The sequence below is a fragment of the Vigna unguiculata genome, chromosome 2, assembly GCF_037176805.1.
Source record: "Vigna unguiculata cultivar grain cowpea cultivar isolate G323 ecotype 2 chromosome 2, ASM3717680v1, whole genome shotgun sequence".
NCBI lineage: Eukaryota > Viridiplantae > Streptophyta > Magnoliopsida > Fabales > Fabaceae > Vigna > Vigna unguiculata.
Window position 1 is genome coordinate 23256041 of NC_140793.1, and position 21625 is coordinate 23277665.

Sequence of the window (21625 nt, forward strand, 5' to 3'; positions counted from 1 at the left end):
CTTGGAAAATAAGCTAGCGGAACGCTTCGACACACACACAGTGAGCAAAACTGTCCCTAGGATGGTCAACAAGCTGGAACGAACAGTAAAACAGAGAAAAGGGTGAGTCATCACCAAACCCTAACTATAAACAAGGAACATAGACCATGCAAAGAGGGAACACGGACTGAGGGCAACTTACGTGGAATAGGAGCTGGTGCGAGTTAGTTCGAAGGAGGTCTAAAACAAAACCCTAGCAGAGCTCTTTACGGCAGCGGAGCGAGACGGCAACAACTCTAGGTTTCTGAAAAATGAGTAGAAGTGTGAATTAGGGCAACACGAAATACTTTTATCCTATGAACCAGCCTTTAGACCCAACTGTTGTAGGGCAACCTTTAAAATAAGGGAGCAGAAATGAGTAAAGGGTTTTATTGGACCTTACATACATCATTACATCATGAGGAGATCCATGATTGTAAAAAAAACAAAAAAAGAAATGAAAATGAAGTGAGAAAACAATGTGTGAAAAAAATAACGATGAAACCTACTATATTATTGCAAAGTTAAAACAATATTTTTTCTTCTTATTCTTTTGCTCTTTCTTTGATTACATATTTAGCCTTTTAATTCATCTCTGCTATCTATTTTTTTGCCACAATTCTCATTTTCATACACTCAAATTCTCTTCTGAAAAGAAAAAAGGAATTATTGAAAAAGAAAAAGGAATATAGAAAAGAAAGGCGAACGAAACGACGACGTAATTGGGGCGTGATAATAACTGGCAAATTGAAGATTGTGACTGATAACATCGAAGTTCCGTTTCTCGGAGCACACTACGAAGCTCTCAACAATGGCGATTTCCGGCGATCTGCGAGTCTCTGCCACTCTTCCTCTCTATCGCTCCCACTCCCACTCACCTCCACTTCGAACCGCTTTCGTCCCTTCTCCTAAGGTTTCATTTTTTCATCTCTCTATTTCCCTCTTATCTTCTCACGAATGCTTCTCATTCTCTGTCACAACATGCATGCATTCTCATTCCAATTCCACTCATGCTGAATTCAACACTTAATTACCCGCAAACCGCACCGTTTGAGGGTTCCACAATCCGATTAGGGTTTTTATAAAATTGCGGTGTTTTATAATGTTGTACTCAGTGGAGTGTCAAACGTGAAGCATTCAAAACAGAAACAAAGAAAAATACGGTTACCATTTTACGATACAATAGCAGCCTTAAAGAAACTGATGTGACCCTTTTTCCGAGTACATCAATTTTGTTTTATGTATGCATTTAGTGTCATTTGGCAATTTGGCATGATATGATGGATGGTTTGGTGGCATGTCTGGTAGAAAATGAAAATCTTACTCTAGAGTGGTGATTGCTTAGGTGGTGTATGTCTAATTTCTGTTAAGTATGGGCTTAGGTTCGATTTTTGACCCTTGTAAAGATTCAGATCCTATGACTATTCAGCCTATTATGTGCTTGTTTCCGGTCGCTAGTGTGTGTGATCGGAGCAGGATTGACGGGATTGTTTGCGAAGTTGGCGAATTTTCTTGAGCTTCAAACCTGCAAACATTTATGTTAGGATCCATTTGCATGGAACGGAACATGTGTGCCATATCGGAATTATGGGACCGTGTTCTGGGGTTTGTAAGACCTCAAGTTCTCCAACTACAATCATGGACTTTTGTGGTATGGTTCTCCCAAGGTTGTTCACGTTGTGACACTCGGGTCTACCACTTTCTCTATTCTCTCCCTCTAGTGTTGGCAGCCTGTCTGGTGGCTTGACCTTCTTGAATCACACAATCTTCCTTTTAATCCCTAAATCCCCCTCTACTCAACCTCTTTGAATCACTCTATCTCTCCTCACTAAGACTCTCTACTGTTGTAGTATAACTTGGCTGAAGTATTTTGTTTTTTTTTTTGTTTTTGGTTTTGAAACCCGTGGATTGGGCTTCTTTTGGCTTTTTTTTTGAAATACAACATCTCCTTCTTTTGGAATGGCTTTTCTGCGCTTCTGTATGCTGTTCTATGTTTTTTTCTACTGCCAAATAGAAATAAATTAAAATATTTATAGTACAATAACAATAAATAAATAAATAAATTTACTTTAATTTTAGTTGTAGTTTACATGTATCAATTAGTTACATTATCGTCCTTTTTATTTTATAGTTTATATTTATGTTTTTGGTATGGTCTTACAATTTGTGTTATGATCACTTGTTTTATGATCTTACACTCTGTTTCCAAACTTGAGGAAGATATCAGTTTTGACAACATTGAGCCTTGATTATATAATAATATCACTAGAATAATGTGCTATGTATGTTCTCTACCTACACAGGATTGTCTCCCGTAGAAGGTACTTGTGGTTCTAAACCAAATAATACTATAGGTGTTTTTCATATGATGGAAATCCATGGAAAGTGTTGGATTATATGCTATTTTGTCTCTCTGTGGTTAGTTGAATGCTATAAAAGATCTTATTAGGCTCTAAGTAGATATGGTAGCCTGCATTCTTAAGTTGCAACTCCATTTCATGGCCCTCTAGACCAAAGTATTAGAGGAAGCATCATTATGTTTGCATCATTTTTCATTGATTGAAAATATGTATAACATATTGTTGGTAATGGTAAGTTACTTGCGTTAGACATTGTAGAATATATTTTGCGACTCAGTTGGAGGGTTTCAGTATGATTAGAGATTCTGGTGGTGCATTTATGTTTTCTGAATTTTTTATTGTGTGGGGAAAGGTTCAACAAAAAGCTCTTTGATTTTCTATTTGATTAGATGTCTTTATTCAGATTTGAGGTGCTCGTATGTTGATAAATGCTCTTTGATTTTCTATTTTCTATTTTCTATTCTTGAATTTTGTATGTTGATAAATGCTCACATTAACCTTAATATTATATCAAGATTTTGAAAGCAATGAAAATGCCTTCTCGATAATGTTTCAAATTTTCTGTCTAATAGGTAGACTTTCATCGATTCTTGAATGGAGCATGCAACATCTCTGAATTCACCCCAAAATGCCCTTGCCTGACAATTGTACGATGCAATATTCGTGGGTCCTGCAAGCCAGTTGCTGCAATCCTTGGAGGTCCTAAATTCACCTCAAATTCAGTTAGTCAAGAAGCTGAAAATTTTCTCCTTGACGCTGTCAAAATGAACTTCTTTGAGCGATTAAATTTGGCTTGGAAGATAATTTTCCCATCGGCAACATCTAGAAAAAACTCTAATGCTAGAATTGCTAAGCAACGCTTGAAGATGATTTTGTTTTCTGATCGGTGTGCAGTAAGTGATGAGGCAAAGCGAAAAATTGTCAGCAATGTTGTGCGTGCTCTATCTGACTTTGTGGAAATAGAATCACAGGATAAAGTTCAGCTGAGTGTCTCTGCTGACACAGATCTTGGAACTATTTACTCTGTCACTGTGCCTGTACGGCGAGTTAAGCCAGAATATCAAGATATGGATGAATTTGGGACAATAACAAATGTTGAGTATAAGGACACTGGAGAGAGTTCCGGTTCTGTTGATGTTAGATTTGATTTCTATGTTCCAGACGAAACAACTGGATTTTGAGTTGAAAGATCTTGAATCTTCATTTCTATTAAAAGTAAGCGTTTGAAATGCTTACCACTGAGAGCAAATGTGGAGTGGTGTATATATTTTAAAATTGAAGCTTACATTAGGGTGACACTAGATTTTGATGAAAAATTTTGTTTTTGTACTACCTATATCAGTTATTTGGTTCATTGCATCACTGAACTATGATATGCTGTGATTTCTTACGTAGCATTCTATGATAAGCATTTGTTTGGGTATATGAATCGTCATTATTCATGAAATTGTTCTACATACGTGATTGTATGTAAATAACTAAGTGGTTTGTGAACATGCACATGAATACATTTTGGATGTATGTTATGTAGTTTTATGACTCCATTACCTTTTATTTTTATCCGTCCTATTTATTTATTCATTTATTTTATGTAATTTGATTTTTCTATTAATAAAAGTTTCAATCAAATTTTTCAATTTTAGAAATAGAATAATGTGATTATTAGAAGATTTAATTGACTCAATTTTGAAAATGTAACAATGCGATCTTTTATAGGCGGAAATATTATTAGTTTCATAAATTATTATACGTGATTTAAGCAAATTATTACTGTTAATTAAAATTATTAATATTTCATTATATTTATTATTAATATTTAATTATATTTATATTTAATGTTATATTATTTTTCTTCATTTATATGCAATGTTATAATGACTTAGTGACCGTTTTTAAATTATTGAATTTAGTGTTAAGTTTTGTTTTATTGAGTTGAGAAGAAATTGTAATTCAATAAGATATATTTATTTTGTAATATGGAATATAACTTTTTATGACAATGATCGAAGGCAATGGAAAAATTTAATTTATGAGCTTAATGAACAAGAAAGTAAGGTGGTGAAGTCTAATTCTGATAATATCTATTTTATATATTATTTTTTATTCGATCAACTTTTTTATTTCAAAGATAAAAAAACATTGTAGTGTTTTACTTTTGTTTTTTGTTAATTAATCTTACTTTATACTTTGTCATTTATTTTACGCCTAATAGTATAAATTTAATGTAGATCTTAGTATTACATTAAATCCATATGGATTTGACACTCTTAATTTTAAAATTATTGACGACAATGATGCATCGGCCAGAAACACTCATTCAAATATTGCAAATATTCAAACAATTTTGCGGAAAAGTATGACAAAAAGTAATATATGAGAAGAACCTTAGTTAGCTATGTGATATGACTACCACACATGTTTATATGAAGTTTTGTTGTGACTTGTTGAGTTTGCTTGTTGTTTTAAACATTAAAATAATGGAGACGAAAAATATCCAAACGTACAATTGGCTGTTTGAAATATTGAGTTAGTTTTCAATGATGCCACTGCTTTTATTGAATATGTTAATTATATACCTTAAGTTTAAATGGCATTTTTAGTATTTAAGTTAAATAGTGTCAAATGTCGAAACAATAATTAATACATAAAAAAATATAATATTTATATTTACTTATTTTCTGAAATTTAAAAATTAAAATATATCGTAAAGATAAAGATGGATTATAATTTTATATTAAAATTTAAATATTAAAAACATATTTAACCTTAAATAATAAACTTAGACATTTGACAATAGACGGTTCAATTTCTAATATAAATATATTATTTTTTTAGTTGGCGTAAAATTTCTAATATTTGTAACTCAACATTGCAAAATCATATTGTAAAAATGATATTTACATTATGTACAGTAATTTCTTTTTATCTAAATATTCTTTCCTTTATTTACAGTTCAATGTATTCAACAATTTGAAACACAATCTAAAAAAATTGAATTATGGTTACAAAGTTGCCTTTAATGTTGCCCAAAAACATTTGCAGTCACAGTCTCATCTGCTTCAAATCACAACGCCATTGTGAGACACATTTCCGAGAGCATGCTTGGTAAGGTTAGGAAAAAGCAAAAGTTTGCTAAAATTAACTGTCTATGAGGTTCCATTCCCTTGCGTAGACATCTTTGCAACTGTGGCCTTTGAGTTCATACCCTTCACAACATTTGCTGCAGCACTTTATCTATGAATTGGTGAAATATGAAAAGTTTTGTACTGAGAAAAGAACAAAAATAAAACATTGACAAAAAAGGAGTTGGAAAAGGACTTTCTTCCTTCCTTTTAAATATTAAATGGATAGTCATTCCTAAAACCAGTTTTCTATTTCAAGTTTGACTAAAGCCAAGCTTCCAAAAGTAAGTATTTTTTTCATGTTCTAGATTAATATGCCAGTATACCATTTAATATTATTAAGGAATTAAAGATCAAGATCAACACTAATACAACTTTTAATACAATAACTTTTACTTTGTAAATCAAATGACAAAAGATAAAAACCATTTCAACTTATAGGTAGACCATTTACTGTTCAAATTTTCATGTAAATTATGCTTTTCTTACCATGAAGTTTCCAACCCCTGGCTGTGGAAATTGCAGTGGTTTGCTAATGAAGTACTTTCCACCCTCAAGATGAACCTGAGCACCTCCAAGATCTTTGATGTCTTTCATTAAGAACCCTTCAGTTGACCTTTGGCTGCATCTGCTATGGCTGCAAGAAGAGCTTCAGTGCTGTCTGAATTTCCTGTTGGATCTGCACCATCAGATGTCAGAGGGTACACATGTGGTTTCTTGAGATCCTTCATCAACCAAAAAAGAATTCCATCAAACATTTGATATTTTCCCACAGAAAATGCATGACCAAGTTCATGAGTGCCTTTCATCAAAGGGTTTCAAATTTCAATACTAACTAAAAAGGAAACAAAAGGGTATCTATTGATGATTGAATTACCCGTGGTGGAAGAGGAGAAGGAGTAGGAGAGGGTGAGTATGAAGGTGGTGTTGAAGTAATGGAGTGACGCCTTGTTATGGAAGCCTTGAATCCCTTAAGTCCAAGGATTGCTTCTTCATGAGTGAAACCAGAAAGAGTCCTTAGAGACATGTTCTCCACATAAGCATGAGCCACAAAGAAACAAGTTATCTCAAGAAGAATGAACCACATGGGAGACATTGTTGCCATTGTGGTTGCTATTGTGGTTTCTAGTGGTGAGTTTATTTTATAGAAAATCAGGTTAGTGAGAAGCAGTTACGAGAAGGGATTGGTTGAGAGTGGATATAAATAAGGGGGAAAAGGGAAGGGGTTAAGTAAGACTTCATGTGAAACCTTTCATAGTGGATCAGTGTCATATACAGCACGTTATTTGGATATGATGTTGGTGTTACTTTGAAGGTTTCTCTTTTAAAGTTTTCTTGTAAAATTTTCGTTTTGCATGATGTATCAAAAAAAGTAAGTAGTTAACTAATCTAGGGAGTTTTACAAATTTGAAAATGGTGTAGAAAATTAAAGTATATCGAAATGAAGTACTGAACTTATTTTGAAGATATTTCTGACCATTATAACTACTGGTTGTTGCTCTGCCTTGGTCAGGAACCAGTAAAGTATATCGAAAGAAAATTTGAAACCAGATGACAGTGTGAAAGACTATAACTATTAAGTTCTAAGTACAAAGCAGCAAGGTTTGGAGAAAGTAAAGACATAGTAGCCAGTAAGTTATAAGATTAGCAATTATAAGATAATAGCAAGTATACCTCTCGCTGTTTATGAAGACACCTCTGAACATATAACTGCAACTGAAGTGCCTCCAAATTTGCAAGTCACTAACAATCAAGAAAAAATAATTCAGTTGGTTAGAGAACAACTAATGTCAATAATATGAAAATAACCATGAATGTAAACACTGAATATTCAGAAGTGGGTATTCATATTGTTAAGGAATATAATAAATAAGACGACGATATTGATAAGGAATATATCAAGCAGGTGTCAGACAAAAAGCAGGCACACTAAAGGAATGAATTTACATATAACAGCCTAAATTATATCTACTATATGTTTAAGAAATTTTTATTAGAAAGAACAAATGTGATCGCAAAATGTTAACAAAGGAAAACTTGTTTTATGTGGAAGAATCATTGTTAATAAAGTTCTGCTCTAAATATTGGTGTTCTATTCCTTTGAGAGAGATATGCATAAAAACTTGTTTTTATAAAGAAGAGTCGTCCTTAATGTGTTAAGAAAAATTATCCTTTTGATTCCAAAGTTCTGATTTCAATCCTGTAGCTTGGCAGTTTCCTTCCACACTTCTCAATGAATGAAATGAAGCACTCAATTTAATTTAAATACAAGAAAATGCAAAGAGACTTAGTAAAAATAATCCATCAATATAATACAAATTAAGAAAAGTTAATGCAATTTTGTAGCAAAATGGTCATAGTGAACCATATGCACTTACTGTGTTGTGCAAAAACTTACCTACGCTACTATACTACTACTGATAAGTGATGCAGAGTAATTGAGATTCAAATTAAAAGAGTTTCTTCATACATTAATTAGACGAGTTTAGTGAAAAACATTATACGGATCTAACAATACACAATAGATGAGTTTATCCATGCACTGATTAGACAAATATAGCAAAAATCATTAAATGGGTCATTCCATACATTGATTAGATGAGTATAAAAATACAGGTTAGGCGAGTATGTCCATGCACTGATTAGACAAGTCTTGCAACCAACATTATATAACTTTGTTTATACATGGATTACATGATTATAGCAGTATATATTAGACGAATATATTCATATACATATTATATGAGTTTATCAATACACATTAGACGACTCTATCTATTCTCTTATTAGACAGGTCTTGCAATATACAATAAATGAGTACGTTTATATACTGATTAAATGAGTTTAGCAATACACATTACACGAATGTGTTCATATACTAATTAGACAAGTCTAACAACACATATTATACGAGTTTGTCAATACATTGATTAAAACGAGTCTAATAATACACACTAGACCAACATGTTCATACACTTATTTGTATTTTTATCGAGTTTATTCTACATATTTTTCCATGTCCTTTATATTTCTAGGAAACCTACTCTATATTTGTACACATGCACTATTCTTTATACTTTTACAAAATCTACTATTTATAATTTTACATGCATATTAATCTTTAAAAACCTATAAATCATTTTTCATAGATTATATTCAAAATTTAATTATAAACCTAAAATTATTTAAATTTTTTTTTCTCAATCTCAATCTTTGGTGATGAACACATAAACGAACACCGACCATTGCGTAAGCACGAATTTTGAAACTTTTTTTTAAGTTACATCATGACAAATATTTTTTGAAATTTATATGATAATCTTATGTAAAAAAGAAAACTTTTAATATTCAATTAAAAATATCTGTTAACAAAACTCTGTGTCTGCCTGCACCCTTTGTTTTTGACAGTATTCATTTCGGTGTTGATTTGTAGAAGAACGCACAGTGGTAACAGCCATTACATGGGTTCGTTGGGTCGGAGGAGCATGTCCACGGTGGCGAAAGCGGTGGCAGAAATCACAGGCACCGGCAACACCAAAATCCGTAAATCTTCTAGTGAACTCTGCACCTTCCTCGGCATCCCTCGCCATTCTCGTTCCGAAATTGCCCTCATTCTCTCCAAGTTCATCAAGCTCTACAATTTCAGGGTTCTCTCCCCTTGCCTCATTCATCCATCCCCAACACTATTCTGCACTTCATTACATAACTGTGGTTCCTAGTTCGTAAGGTTAAATTTAGGGTATTATTGATATGATATGTTCGATGTGCAGAGTCCTGGTATTAAGAAGGACAAGATGTGGGAGCAGAATTTGCAAACTTTATTGCGTGGAAGAAACACTGTTGGTTTTCCTGAGATTGCTAAGATACTGTCTCCAGAGTTCAGCCAGGGTGCCATTAATGTGAAGGACAATAACATGGATTCTTCAATGGATAGTACAAAGGGGAAAGGTTCTCAAAAGAAAGGGAAGCCTTCTAAGAAGTAGGTCTTCCACATGCTTATCTTTTTAAGGACCCAACTTTGATTTTTTTAAGTTGAAATTTTGTGTTCGCTCAATCTGCAATTCTGCGTGATAATGACATGAGTGAGTTTGAGTGGCAACCTGTTGTTGAAACGGGTTTGATTATTGTGTTGTTGTCCTTTGATATAATGTGATTTCTCTCCCTGTTACATTTTAGCAAGTTCATAACTTACATGATACACTTGTTCTTTGGTTCAAGGAACGGCAAAATCTGTTTTCATTTGCACTTTTTATTTGTGCTGTGTCAGATGAACATTTCCGGTATTATGCCCATCAATGAATGAAAAAAGATTGTTATCCTGTCAATTGTGCAGTGTTTGATTGTTTTCTTCAAACTTCCAAGCCATAACTTAGCAATTCATTGTGTGAACTACCGATATGAGGCATGAACAGTAATCCAAGATGTTGTAGAAGTTATCTGGTTGTATCTTTTTTATAGGTGAAGATGCAAGCTTTTACAAAAGATCTGATAATTTACGCTCGATTAGAAAGAGTAAATAAACAGTGTATTAGGGATTGAAAACGGTTATGAGCATTCAGCCTTAAACTTCTAGATGCTATCTTTGACCTTATGCTGATTAGAATGCATAGTGTTATTTCCCCTGCTTATCATTTGGCGCACATAAACACGTGTTTGTCATCATCTAATGATAAGAAAAGGCTTGTTTCTGTCAAATTAACACTTTCATGATTCATACTTTGTTGTTTAAGCATTTATCAATAAGGTCATTGTTCACGTTTTTTCTTAGACCTATTTCCTGTCAGTATAATGTAGTCTTGCATTGTATGAATAGTTGTGTGGAAAGGTATCCTAAGTTAGAAATGAGCAACATTTTTCATTCTCCAAATCATTAAAAAAATGTAGGTTATAATGACTAAATGAATCTCCTTGACAATACCTGCACTACACAGCAAACTCAAAATATCATGGTTAGACATGAATTAAAATCAGAAAAATCCCTTGAAGCCAAGTCCAAAAACTTATAGCAGTAGAACATAAAAAAAAACAGTATGAAAAAAGTTGTCTTCTTGCTTACACTACAGGTGTTGAACATAAAACAAAGGAAATTCCTTTGCATTGCATGGCTATATCAGAAGGGAGTCTATTAAGTAAGTTTCTAAAGAACCAGAGATTTAGTTGGAGGGATTATGCAACCAAATACTTACTCCAAGAACAAGGATAAAAATAAGCCCCAGTTAAAATCAGATGTTATAGATTCTCCACTCTCGGTACTTGTTGCAGAAAGGTAGGAATACAAAGGTGATCTCCATCCCTAGCATCCACAACCCTAACTTTGAGAAATTGTTTTGTGTTCATAAGGATAATGGAAATTTGAGCTATGTTGTCATGAGAAAACTAGTTGTGTTTCCAATAGTTTATATATGTCCCATTATCAGTTGTCCAATATGTTTTCCAAAATAAGAGCATAGTAATCTGAAACACCTGACCAAACCAATGGGGATCTATAGAATTTTTACATTCGAAGTGAAATTTCTAATTCATCCATGAAAATTCTTGATATTTCATTGCAGTTACTTGGGTTAAAAAATCCACAACAAAACTAATATTAGAAAAGTTGCACCAATAGTTACGATTGGAATTGAGGAGAGTTGTAAACAGAAAAATTTGAATATGATGAGTTCTGAGTCATCAAAAAGCTAAAGCTATAAGTAAATAGGTTCGTGGGTTTTTTTTTTACATTTTATTCATCCTATTCATCAACGTGAGACTCTCAACTCCATATTCGAATTCCTCAAATGCTGAGAAGTTAGTAGGATTATGGCAACAGACAATAGAACTTCTATCATTATAGGTGGAGGTTAGAATATCGAGTAACACATGGCGCAGTGCGAATCTTAAAACATTTTCCCATTTGCTAAAAGAAGTACCATCATCTTAAAACGCAGAAGGTTTTATATAAATGTCATTTACACATTTATACAAACTTATAATCCGGTAGTACTGGCATACAAAGGTACTTGTATGATTATATAGAACCAGGAAACGTGGTAATGAAGGCAAGCAATTTAAAGAAACTCAAACATTATAAGAAGCTTTTTGCTACTTGTTATGCTTTTTGGGCCGAGCAAGCTTGTGAAGTAGATCCAGGCTGAAAATGAAAAAGAATCAAAATCAATTGTCGTGCAGTTATGCACTAACTTGGTGTTCAAGAAAGAAAGACTGAAAATATCTTTACCACACAGGCATGGACATCATCACAACCACACAACAACTTCCCATTGAGTGAGTAAAAAAGTTCATGCTTCAGCAACAAAATTAGTAGTAAAGGAGAAAATGTGCCAAAGTTCTACCTTGTGATAGTCAACAGCAACATAATTAGTCCACCTGTTGCCACAACACCATGACAGGTTTTGAGCATGTCAATGAGACCTCCAGAGTTATCTTCACATGTGATTGGCTTAAGTGGAAAAGTGCGAAAATAGTTTATCAACGTTAAGGACTTGCTCTTGTCACACACCAAAATAGAAAACTAACAAAGGAATCAAAATGCCAGCGTGAAGAACAAGAAAGATTTAATGGTTGGTGATATCTTGCACTCATTTTCAACCATGTAATTCCACTGGTATGCAATGCCTTCACTTTGTTCTTTAGATTTTCTTGAAGTGAACACAAGTAGTCTTTGATTTTTAGCAACCATATCACTCACAAGAGGCCAGTCTCCTATTTTTGGTATTCTCGTCACAGGAAACCAAAACTTCACCAAACCAGCTTCGATAAAGACTCTTATCAATCCTTTGGGTGTTTTAACATAATAGTCCGGTATGAGTGTGATAATTAAAGTTAAAATTTGTGAAAATTTACGAGATATTTGATTGTGACTAATTAAAAAAAAATGAGAAAGTAAAATTATCAAATTGTCTTTGATGTTAAAAATAATATAAAATGATATTTAAATGAATTATAATTATTTTAAAAAATTCATTTTATGATGAATAAAATTCTTAAAAATAATTATTATTTGAAATAAATTTGATATAAAAAATTAAATATTTTCATCTTCAATAAGTTCAATAAAATTAAAGATTTGTTATCGCAAAATCAATAAAGTCAACTCAAATAACACAAATATTTGTTATCACACTCACTACTTTGAGACACACAAATATAGCATATATATATATATATATATATATATATATATATAATTATTTTTTAAAATTAAAACTATTATTTTATCATTTTTACTTTTTAAACAATCGTTGGATTTTACTCTTTCATTTCTTTACTCTTTTTTTTTTGAATTAATATTTTTAAACAAAAATAAGTATTTTTAATAGAAAAAATTATCTACAAAATAAATAAAAAATATTTATAATAAAATTTTAAAAATTATTTATATTTCCTTTTAAAATTAGAAGAAGTGAATGTGCATATGTATCTTTCATCTGTTCTATAATTATATATAAAGAAAATTTTTTATTTTGTATTCACATTTTCTTTTTCACTTTTATCTTTAATTATTATTTTATAAATAGTTTACTCTTAATCTTTATTCTAAAAATCTCTTTTTTCTTTAAGAATTATTTTAAAAACTTTTTTTATACATATTTTAGTTTTTTAATTTTACATTTAGCAAGTGTTTTAAAATTTGTTACATATTTCAAAAATAAATATTATTAATCTTAACTGAATTTTCTATAAAAATAAAAAAATAAAAACCAAATAATATCCTCTGACTTCGTTAATATTAATAGAAATGATTGGATTTTGTAAGGTCTTATAGCTGTTTTAATTTTATTCTTATCTATACCAATACATAAAGAAGATTGTCTATATTTCAAAATACAAATTTTACCCTTTAAAATATAATTATTTATTAAATTTTTGAAAATTAATAGTTATTTTTATAATTTTTTTTCCTCTATTTATCAAAAATTATTCTCTTATTTTTTTTATATATTTCACTTTATTTTTAATAAATATAATTTTATCTTATATATTAACTTAATAATATTATATTATCATCACCTATTAATATAGTATTATGCATATTTAGAAAATACATATACATTTGCGAGAATGCATGTGTATACTCTAATAAATGTAAATTGTCTATAGTTACCTATTAACAAGGAAGACTGATTTATGGCCGCTTCAAAACTATTTTTGGTACACATATATTTTTCTATTTTTACTATTATTAAATAACTAATTTTATAATATTTACTTTTTAAAATTTAATTAATTACCTATAATAAAAGAACTACGTAAAATAAAAATTACATACAATAAAATCATAAAAAATATTTATTCTATATTTATGATAAAAATTAATGTTTTTTTAGTGTACATGCCCCATATGTCATGAGTTTCCACTACTGTACATAATATAATAATACCTGCCAAAGCTTTTGTGAGCGGGAAAATTCAAATCTAAGCAAGGAGCTTCAGTTTTGAAGCCAACGAAAAGAATGAATGGCGATTGGTTCGAATTGAGGTTGGAGAAGGGAATAGAGGACGCAATTTCTCGAACACGATTCGCGCCCCACTCCAACAACCTTCTCATATCTTCTTGGGATTCTGTAAGTTTCTTCTTCATCTTAACCTTTCCTCTTTCGTTCTCGCTTTCGCCATTCGCTAAATCTGATTCCGAAGCAGACTCTTCGCCTCTACGACGTTGACGCATCGCTCCTCCGACTTCAAGCTCCTTCGCAGGCTCCTCTTCTCGATTGCTGCTTCCAGGACGACGTCGTTGCTTTCGCTGCCTCCTCAGATGGATTAATCCGAAGGTCTTCTTAATTTTCCTTCATAAAAATAAACTTCAAACTTATTCCTCTTTGTTTTCTTATATTTTAATCACTGTCAGATGGATAGACTAAAGTGTTGGAAGTCAAAATTTTGCCGCTAGAGAAGAAACTGAGTTGGTTCATTTTTATTTTATTTCTTAGCATCAAATTATTCATTGCTAGCTACACCTTTTATTATGCATATGAAATTACTGCGTCTTAAATATTCATTAAATTGATAAAATTTCGTGAGTATGTCCTAAAGTGATGAGCATCCGGAAATTTAATCCCTATGTTAATATTTTTTTTAAGGCATTATTTGAAGATTATTTTCAGTACTTGAGGGACTGTGTCTAATATTATAATGGCTATTTATATAATTTACTTAGTTTAAAGACTACACAGGAGAGGGTGATAGTTTGGGGATCAAATTAATGGTTTATTATGAAATTAAGTTATCCAAGTGTTTTTTTATTATTGCTTAATGGATTTTGAAAATAAAAAATACATGTACGATGACATTTTGTAATCATAGATGATTAATTATTAATAAAAGCATATTTACTGGAAATAAAATTGGAAAACAAGATCTTTTGGATTTCATTAGTTTCGGATATGATGATGAATATCTATAATGTTTCAAGGGTGTTGGTTTTTGACTCCTCTAGAGCTAAACTTTATAGGTATGACTTGCATTCAGGACTTGTTGATACAGTGGGTTGTCACGATGATATGGCAACATGTATTGGATATTCCAATGAAACTTGTAAGCTAAGCTACAGATACTATACCTCTACTCATTTCTTTTAATAGGATGAATAATTTGTTCTGTTTTTAATTATTTGTGTGGTATTGAAAGACCATATTAGCTTTTAATATGGAATCCTCACACTTCCTTCCTGCCGTTCCACTCTTACCCAACCTGAGAGGTGACCGTTATTTTTTTACAGTTACATGAACAGAATACAAAAAGGATTGTGTCAGAGATAACTACTACTATCTAACATAAGCCTTAGACCATTTCTCAAGCCTTGATAAATCAATGAAGTGATCAATAAATTCTTGATGGTGGAGAATACAACATGAAATAAAAAGTAAAGTTGATTTAGAAGTATTAGATTTTTTTTCTCCCAAAATGTTTCACTTGCCAGCCATGCCTTACGTGTAATTTAATTTTGCTAGTGCTGAATTTTTTAGTTTTAATTTCAAAATACGTATCTTTAATCTACATGATCTTTCATTCTATGTTTCATTGTTCTTCTTTAGAGTTCATAAAGATAAAGATGTTGAGATGCCAAGTTTAGGAAACTAAAAGTTGTATTATGGCCATGCTGTAATGTCTTTTAAAAAGTTCATATTATTCTTGGTCTTGGTTATTGCAGGTCAGTTGGTCACATCTGGATTTGACAAGAAGTTATTGTTATGGGACATGCATATGGAAAAGGCTTCTTCGTGGCTGAGAAGTCTAGAGGCAGAGGTGAACTCCATGTCTGTATATGGGTTTAATCTTGTTGTATCCATTGGAGCATCAGTGCATGTTTATGATTTACGTAACTTTGACAAACCAGTTTTGTCAAAGGAAGCGTTCAATGGAACACACTCAAGATGTGTCAGTTCAATTCCAAATGCAGAAGGTATGAACTATGTAGTCTTATTTTATCTAGTCAAATTAGGAAAATTGCAGCTCTTCTTTTTGATCCACGAAGAGCATTTTTCAAGTTTAATCATATTTTTAGTTATTGGTTTTTTTAGATGCCTTTAATATCTGAGATTTAAAATTGCGAACCACTTGTTCATAGGCAATAAATCAGAAATCAGAGTTTAGGCAGAGTTTAAATTAAATCTGATGCTCTTGCAGGGTTTGCAGTTGGGTCTGTAGATGGACGAGTATCGCTGCAGATTTCCTATCCATTCAGTTCAGATGACATTGGGTCAGTTTTAGAAGAGCATTTTATATTTCATATATGCATTTTTTTAAATTGATGATACATTATATTTAATTGTCGTCTTTTACCTTTCTCTGTCGTTGCGACAGTCTACTAGGACTCACTCGCTTGCTGAAAGACTAATAATAAAGAGACAGTTCACTTTATTTGTTTGAAGTTTATAAATTATTACTCACAAATACATTTCTTTTGTAATCTTGTAAGTGATACATTCGTGTTCAGGAAAAATTCAATAATGAATTAGAAACTAGAGTTATTTAAATGTGCATAATTTTGCTAACAGACACATTTTTTATTTGCCAATTATTGGTTTGATATGATTTTGGATTGGAGTTGATGGTTTCCATGTCATGAAACACAGACACTTCAAAATAGTACTTGTATAGGCACTTCACACGCTTCTAGCTATATTTTACGTTTTTTATTTTGTTAACTTCTATACTTGTCTAATTATGGGAAAAAGGTTATTAGAGACACTAAAATACTCGTAGTCATATTTTACATTTTTTTTCACCATTATTTTAAATTTATATACCTATCCAATTGTAGCCAATGAAATTGACAATTTATTAAGACAAGAAAGATTATTGAATATTAACATGGGTTGATTGAGAGGTCAACCTTGAAAACAACATACTTATTGTGATACTTAATGCAGAGATATTGGAGAAATCGGAAAGATTTTTATTTTGTCTTCATTCACATGGAAAAGTATATAATTAGGTATCAAGTGATGTTTTATGAAGGATCTTAGGAAAGAAAGGAAATTGTATTGCACATATTCGAGTGTTGAGTAGTCAAAGACGTTTACGAGGAGGTAACGACTTAGGTGAGAATATAATATGGCATCACTGCAGTTTTTCTAATACCCACAAGAATGCACCAAGGGTTAATTCTGGACCCCTTTCTCTTTATTTATTGTCTTGGACGTCCGTACCAAGCAAATCTAAGAGCTGGTGCTGCTATGCGTGTTTTTTATACGCAATATAGATCCGGACTTTTGGTTGTAGGAGATAAATGAGAAATTTGAGATTTGGTCACAAGCTTTGAAAGATCATGACTTTTCTTAGGAGTAAGACATATATATCAAATGTAAGTTTAACAAGAGGTACAACGACCCAAGTGTAGAGTTAGTTATAACTTGGGGAGCATGCTTTAGCTCAATTCAAACAATTTAAATATCTAGTGCCCATCAAAGAGGACAAAGAGAAATAAAGAGAGGCAAATCATAGGGTTCAACTGAAATGAATAAAATGGGGGAGGAGAGGAATAGCACTGATGCTTAAAGGACAATTTTAGTGCACTGCTATAAACCCTACAATATTGGGGCAGTAAAAAGCCAACAAGAGAATAAACCCAATGTAGCAAAGATGAGGATGTTGCGTAAGGGACATACTAAACAAGATAGAATCAGAACTGAACGCATTTGAGAAAAAGTTCTGGGTAACATAACACTTGTTATAGAAAAATATAGAATCTCACGTTAGATAGTTTGGCCATGCGTGGACAAGATCTGTAGATGTCCCAATAAGAAGAGTAGATTAGAAGGCTAATCCAGTTGCAAGAGAAGGAGGAAGACCAAGAAAAACTGTACGGCAAAAATGCATGGATTTAGATGCCAATAATTTGTTTATATATATGACATGATTTATTTCAAAGTATTATGATGTCATTTAATCCATGTAGTCTACACAACCTAGTGAGAAAAAGTTGTTGTGATCGATGTCATAATAATTAGATAAATTATAGCATTTTATATGTTCGCTTTTATAACTTTGATTCTCTCTTTTCATTAGAGATTTGTGTTTATGCTAAATTTATACCAACAGGATATTTTCGTTTTGTTGTCCTATAATTTTTAAAACTTGTCATATCACTGTGTTTGTGTGGAATCGCATATTCATGACCATTGAACACATTAAGTAAAAATCTTGGGTGTTTGATTCGCATTTTGAGGTCACGGGGGAAGGTGTGGTGTTCACTGTCTAAGTGTTAGTGCAACACTGATAAAACTAACATTTGCAACTTGTTTCCATATTCTTTTTCTTTTACAGCTACATTTGACCAATTGCAAATTTCTTTAAAATTAGATACCTTCATAACATATATCTAAACTGTGCATCTACTTATCGTTTGATTTGGAGACTAGTGTTTTATGTTGGAAAACACGAGTTTGCAGATTGTTCTTAATGACAGCCACATTTTCTCACGATTTGATTTACCAAATCCTCGCAGATATATATTCCGGTGTCATCCAAAATCAAAGGATGGACGGCATTACTTGGTATCAGTGAATGACATTGCATTCAGTCCACTGTATGTACCTTCTTATATATGTTGCATTATAAGTTACAAAACTCGAAATTTGATTATGTTCTGTTCAGTGTATGTGGTATTTTTGTTACTGGTGACAATGAAGGTTATGTTACCATGTGGGATGCTGGAAGTAAGAGAAGACTAATGGAGGTGCTTGCCCATTAATTTTCAAAATTGTTTGTAATCCTTTTGGTGTTGGTAAATTGTAATATGTTCAATGGTTTCCTTGCTTTACTAATTACTACCCATATTTATCAATATCAGCTGCCGAGGTGCTCAAATAGTGTTGCATCCTTGTCATACAATCACGTTGGAGAGCTTCTGGCTGTAGCATCAAGCTATACTTACCAAGAAGCAAATGAAATGTGAGTAATTTTTATCTTCTTTTCACATTTCTTCTATATTGAATGTGAAACCTGATATTCAGTTCCAATGTTACCATTGACATTGAAATTTAGTATTTCGTGCTTCATAATGATCAAGGAGTCAGACAACGAGTTTCATATTATTTTACACATAAGTGTGTCTAAACATCCTTTGATCGCGTCATAGTATTAGCCAACGTGTAATAAGGGACTTAAAAGGCTTTTAGCTGCAAAATTTATTATTTTATTGAAAGAAAGTCTTTTAGCAGTTTAAAGAAAATGCCTTAGATGTATTATCGTGAGATTTGGTATTTCCATCACCTGAATCATTGATTAATTTTATGCTTTGGATTGTTGAAATTTCTATATCTGCAGGATATCCTAAAATATGAGAATGGGTTATCATTTATTTATTTTGTTTCTGGATCAAGTTTTACTTCCCACTGTTTTACTCACTAATGGGATATAGCTAGTCTTGCTATGACCTAGTAGTTTGTACATTGATTTTCAAAAATTAACTTTGTTTTTGTACATTTCATTTTCCTTGTAAATACGATAATACTTCATCTCTCTGCACTTAAACCAAGAAAGGCCTTGAACGCTGTAATATCATGTTGCATACTAAACTACTTAATTACTTCGTAAATAGCTAGGCAATAAACAAATCCAGGCTTTGCTTGTAGAAGCTAAACATGAAATATTATTTTGAGTCAAGCCTTTATTCTATTAATCTGATTGTTTCTTCTTTGCTACTGATAGAGAAAAACCACCTAGTATATTCATCCATAAAGTGGACAACATTGACATGGGATCGATTTCTGCTGGAAGGAAAAGTTAAGCATTTATGGCTATGCTTGCTAACGAAGGCAAGCGGTTATTCCTTTGCAATTTATTTTTGAAACTGGAATTTCTTAGGTTCTATGTTGGCGTTTTTTCTTTCACTCAGTCATTTGCCTGGTTTTCATACTTTTTCTAACGTGAGAAACCTCCTTTGACGGAATGATCATAAAATGATATTCCCATTGTAAAAAATGCTTCATCTGTACAAATTCTCAGAAGAAGTGAGATCGAAAAGGATAAGTAGTTTAGGCATGTTTTTCTTGTATGCTGTGTTGGTTTGGACGGATGCCACCGTTCTCACATGTTTACGAAGACAGATTGTATAAAATGCACGTATTCTCTTTAGGTGATTTGCGGCGAAAAGGGGAAGTGGATTGTAGGAGTTAACAATTATTTCATCCTTCTTGGGACTTAAAGATTTGTTGGTGATTATTTCGTTTTACCACTTTAACCCTAGCACACGTGATTTGTATTTTGCGTGTTTGTATGCTTGTTTGTGAAAAACTTCTAAAGGTTAGACACAGGATAATAGCAATGTAATATTGTGTTGTGTGGTTGAAGGTTGTGAGGGGTGTGGTGTTATTGTGTGCGAACGAGTGTTCATAGTGTGTGCACCAGTGTGTGTGGAAGAGTGTCTTAAATAAGGTGGTGAGTGTGTATGTGCATCGATTACATAACTGGTGCGGTACTGTGTGAATGTGTATGCATCGGTTATGTAACCAATGCTGGTGCTGTGAGTGTGTAACACGTTGGTTACATAATTAGTGTTGTATGTGTGATTCATTCTTTTGGCTGATTTTAATTTTAAATTATTTTTTTCCATTAATACAAAATTGTAATTGTAAATTTTTTATAATTTTATTGAATTCATATTATTTAATTTTAATTCTTTTATCACATCAAATTATAAAATCATTATATTTTTACTGTTAAGGGTATTGTGGTAAAATTTAAATTCTATCTATTTTTACAATTTTTTAATGGCTTAATTACTCGTAACATATCCGGTTTGGTTCCAAAATTTCAATCGTACTTTTAAGTTTGTTTCAATTTAGTATCCAAATTCGAAATTGTGCATCAATGTAATACATTTCGTTAATTTTTCGCAAATGTCGTTAACAGTGTATCACGTGTCAGTTTTTGATTTTTTTGATTTTTTTTTAATTTTTTTAAAAAGAAAAATTGATACGTGTCAAATCCTTGGTGTGATACGTGGCATTATTAGTGATACTTGGTAAGGTACCGTCACGTGGCAAGTACCTGTCAAGTGTTATTATCTTGATTTCAACTTAGTTCCCATATATGTCTATTTGTTTCAATTTAATATTTATATATGTTTATTTGTTTCAATTTAGTCTTCGTTCTATTTGTTTCAATTTTGTCTGAATATTTTTTTACAAAATAAAGAAATATTGTGTTTGCCTTAAGACCAATATTATTTATATAAATGTTATATTTATATTTGTTATTAAAAATGACTTATAAAATTAAGTATTAAAATTTATATTAAAGTTTAGTGATAAAAGTCATGAATAACAAATTTACCAAAACTGTTATTCATGAATATAATAAATATCAATATAACAACATAAATCTGTTATTCATGACTTTTACCATTAACTTTAGGGTTAAGTATGTTTTTAGTCCCTGAATTTTGACCCAAAATTGAAATTCGTCCATGTCCGAAACTTTAATATATTTTGGTCCCTAAACTTTTAAAATAAATGAATATAGTCTTTTCAACCAAATTATGTTAATTTTTTTGACGTGTCGAACGCTTTTCATATTAGTATTGGAGTTTTTTTACACTGTTTGACACATTATTGGTTCAATATCTACTGAGAAATATGTTCGACACTTCAAAAAAAGTTAACATAATTAAGTTAAAAG

General features: G+C 31.7%; 4 protein-coding genes and 1 pseudogene across 6 annotated transcripts; 3 read left to right on the plus strand and 2 right to left on the minus strand.

Moving 5' to 3' along the window:
• Positions 1 to 732: 732 nt before the first annotated feature.
• Positions 733 to 3768, plus strand: MINE1 (homolog of bacterial MinE 1). The gene is made up of 2 exons (XM_028051997.2): positions 733 to 931; positions 2951 to 3768. Exons 1-2 carry the CDS (start codon positions 830 to 832, stop codon positions 3557 to 3559), a joined length of 711 nt encoding a protein of 236 aa, XP_027907798.1. The 5' UTR covers positions 733 to 829; the 3' UTR covers positions 3560 to 3768.
• Positions 3769 to 5265: 1497 nt separating this feature from the next.
• LOC114174730 (polygalacturonase QRT3-like) lies at positions 5266 to 6673 on the minus strand. Of its 3 annotated transcripts, none has more exons than XR_014986603.1 (3): positions 6378 to 6673; positions 5990 to 6225; positions 5266 to 5598 (listed from the first exon to the last, which is right to left on the minus strand). XR_014986603.1 is itself a non-coding variant. In XM_028059575.2 (2 exons), the coding sequence occupies exons 1-2, from the start codon at positions 6603 to 6605 to the stop codon at positions 6097 to 6099; spliced, it is 357 nt and encodes a 118-aa protein (XP_027915376.2). In that variant the 5' UTR covers positions 6606 to 6673; the 3' UTR covers positions 5816 to 6096. The 3 variants fall into 3 exon arrangements, 1 of the variants encoding a protein (XP_027915376.2); XR_003602702.2 differs by having other exon boundaries at positions 5267 to 5612; XM_028059575.2 differs by lacking the exon at positions 5266 to 5598 and having other exon boundaries at positions 5816 to 6225.
• A 2186-nt stretch (positions 6674 to 8859) lies between these two features.
• Positions 8860 to 9825, plus strand: LOC114173027 (uncharacterized). The gene is made up of 2 exons (XM_028057220.2): positions 8860 to 9147; positions 9271 to 9825. Exons 1-2 carry the CDS (start codon positions 8962 to 8964, stop codon positions 9481 to 9483), a joined length of 399 nt encoding a protein of 132 aa, XP_027913021.1. The 5' UTR covers positions 8860 to 8961; the 3' UTR covers positions 9484 to 9825.
• A 1821-nt stretch (positions 9826 to 11646) lies between these two features.
• Positions 11647 to 13841, minus strand: LOC146888455 (PI-PLC X domain-containing protein At5g67130 pseudogene; annotated as a pseudogene).
• Positions 13842 to 13888: 47 nt separating this feature from the next.
• LOC114173871 (Transducin/WD40 repeat-like superfamily protein) lies at positions 13889 to 20328 on the plus strand. Its single transcript, XM_028058526.2, has 9 exons — positions 13889 to 14064; positions 14141 to 14271; positions 14952 to 15034; positions 15651 to 15902; positions 16127 to 16199; positions 18450 to 18530; positions 18599 to 18680; positions 18795 to 18895; positions 19655 to 20328. The coding sequence occupies exons 1-9, from the start codon at positions 13954 to 13956 to the stop codon at positions 19731 to 19733; spliced, it is 993 nt and encodes a 330-aa protein (XP_027914327.2). The 5' UTR covers positions 13889 to 13953; the 3' UTR covers positions 19734 to 20328.
• The last annotated feature ends 1297 nt before the right edge of the window (positions 20329 to 21625 follow it).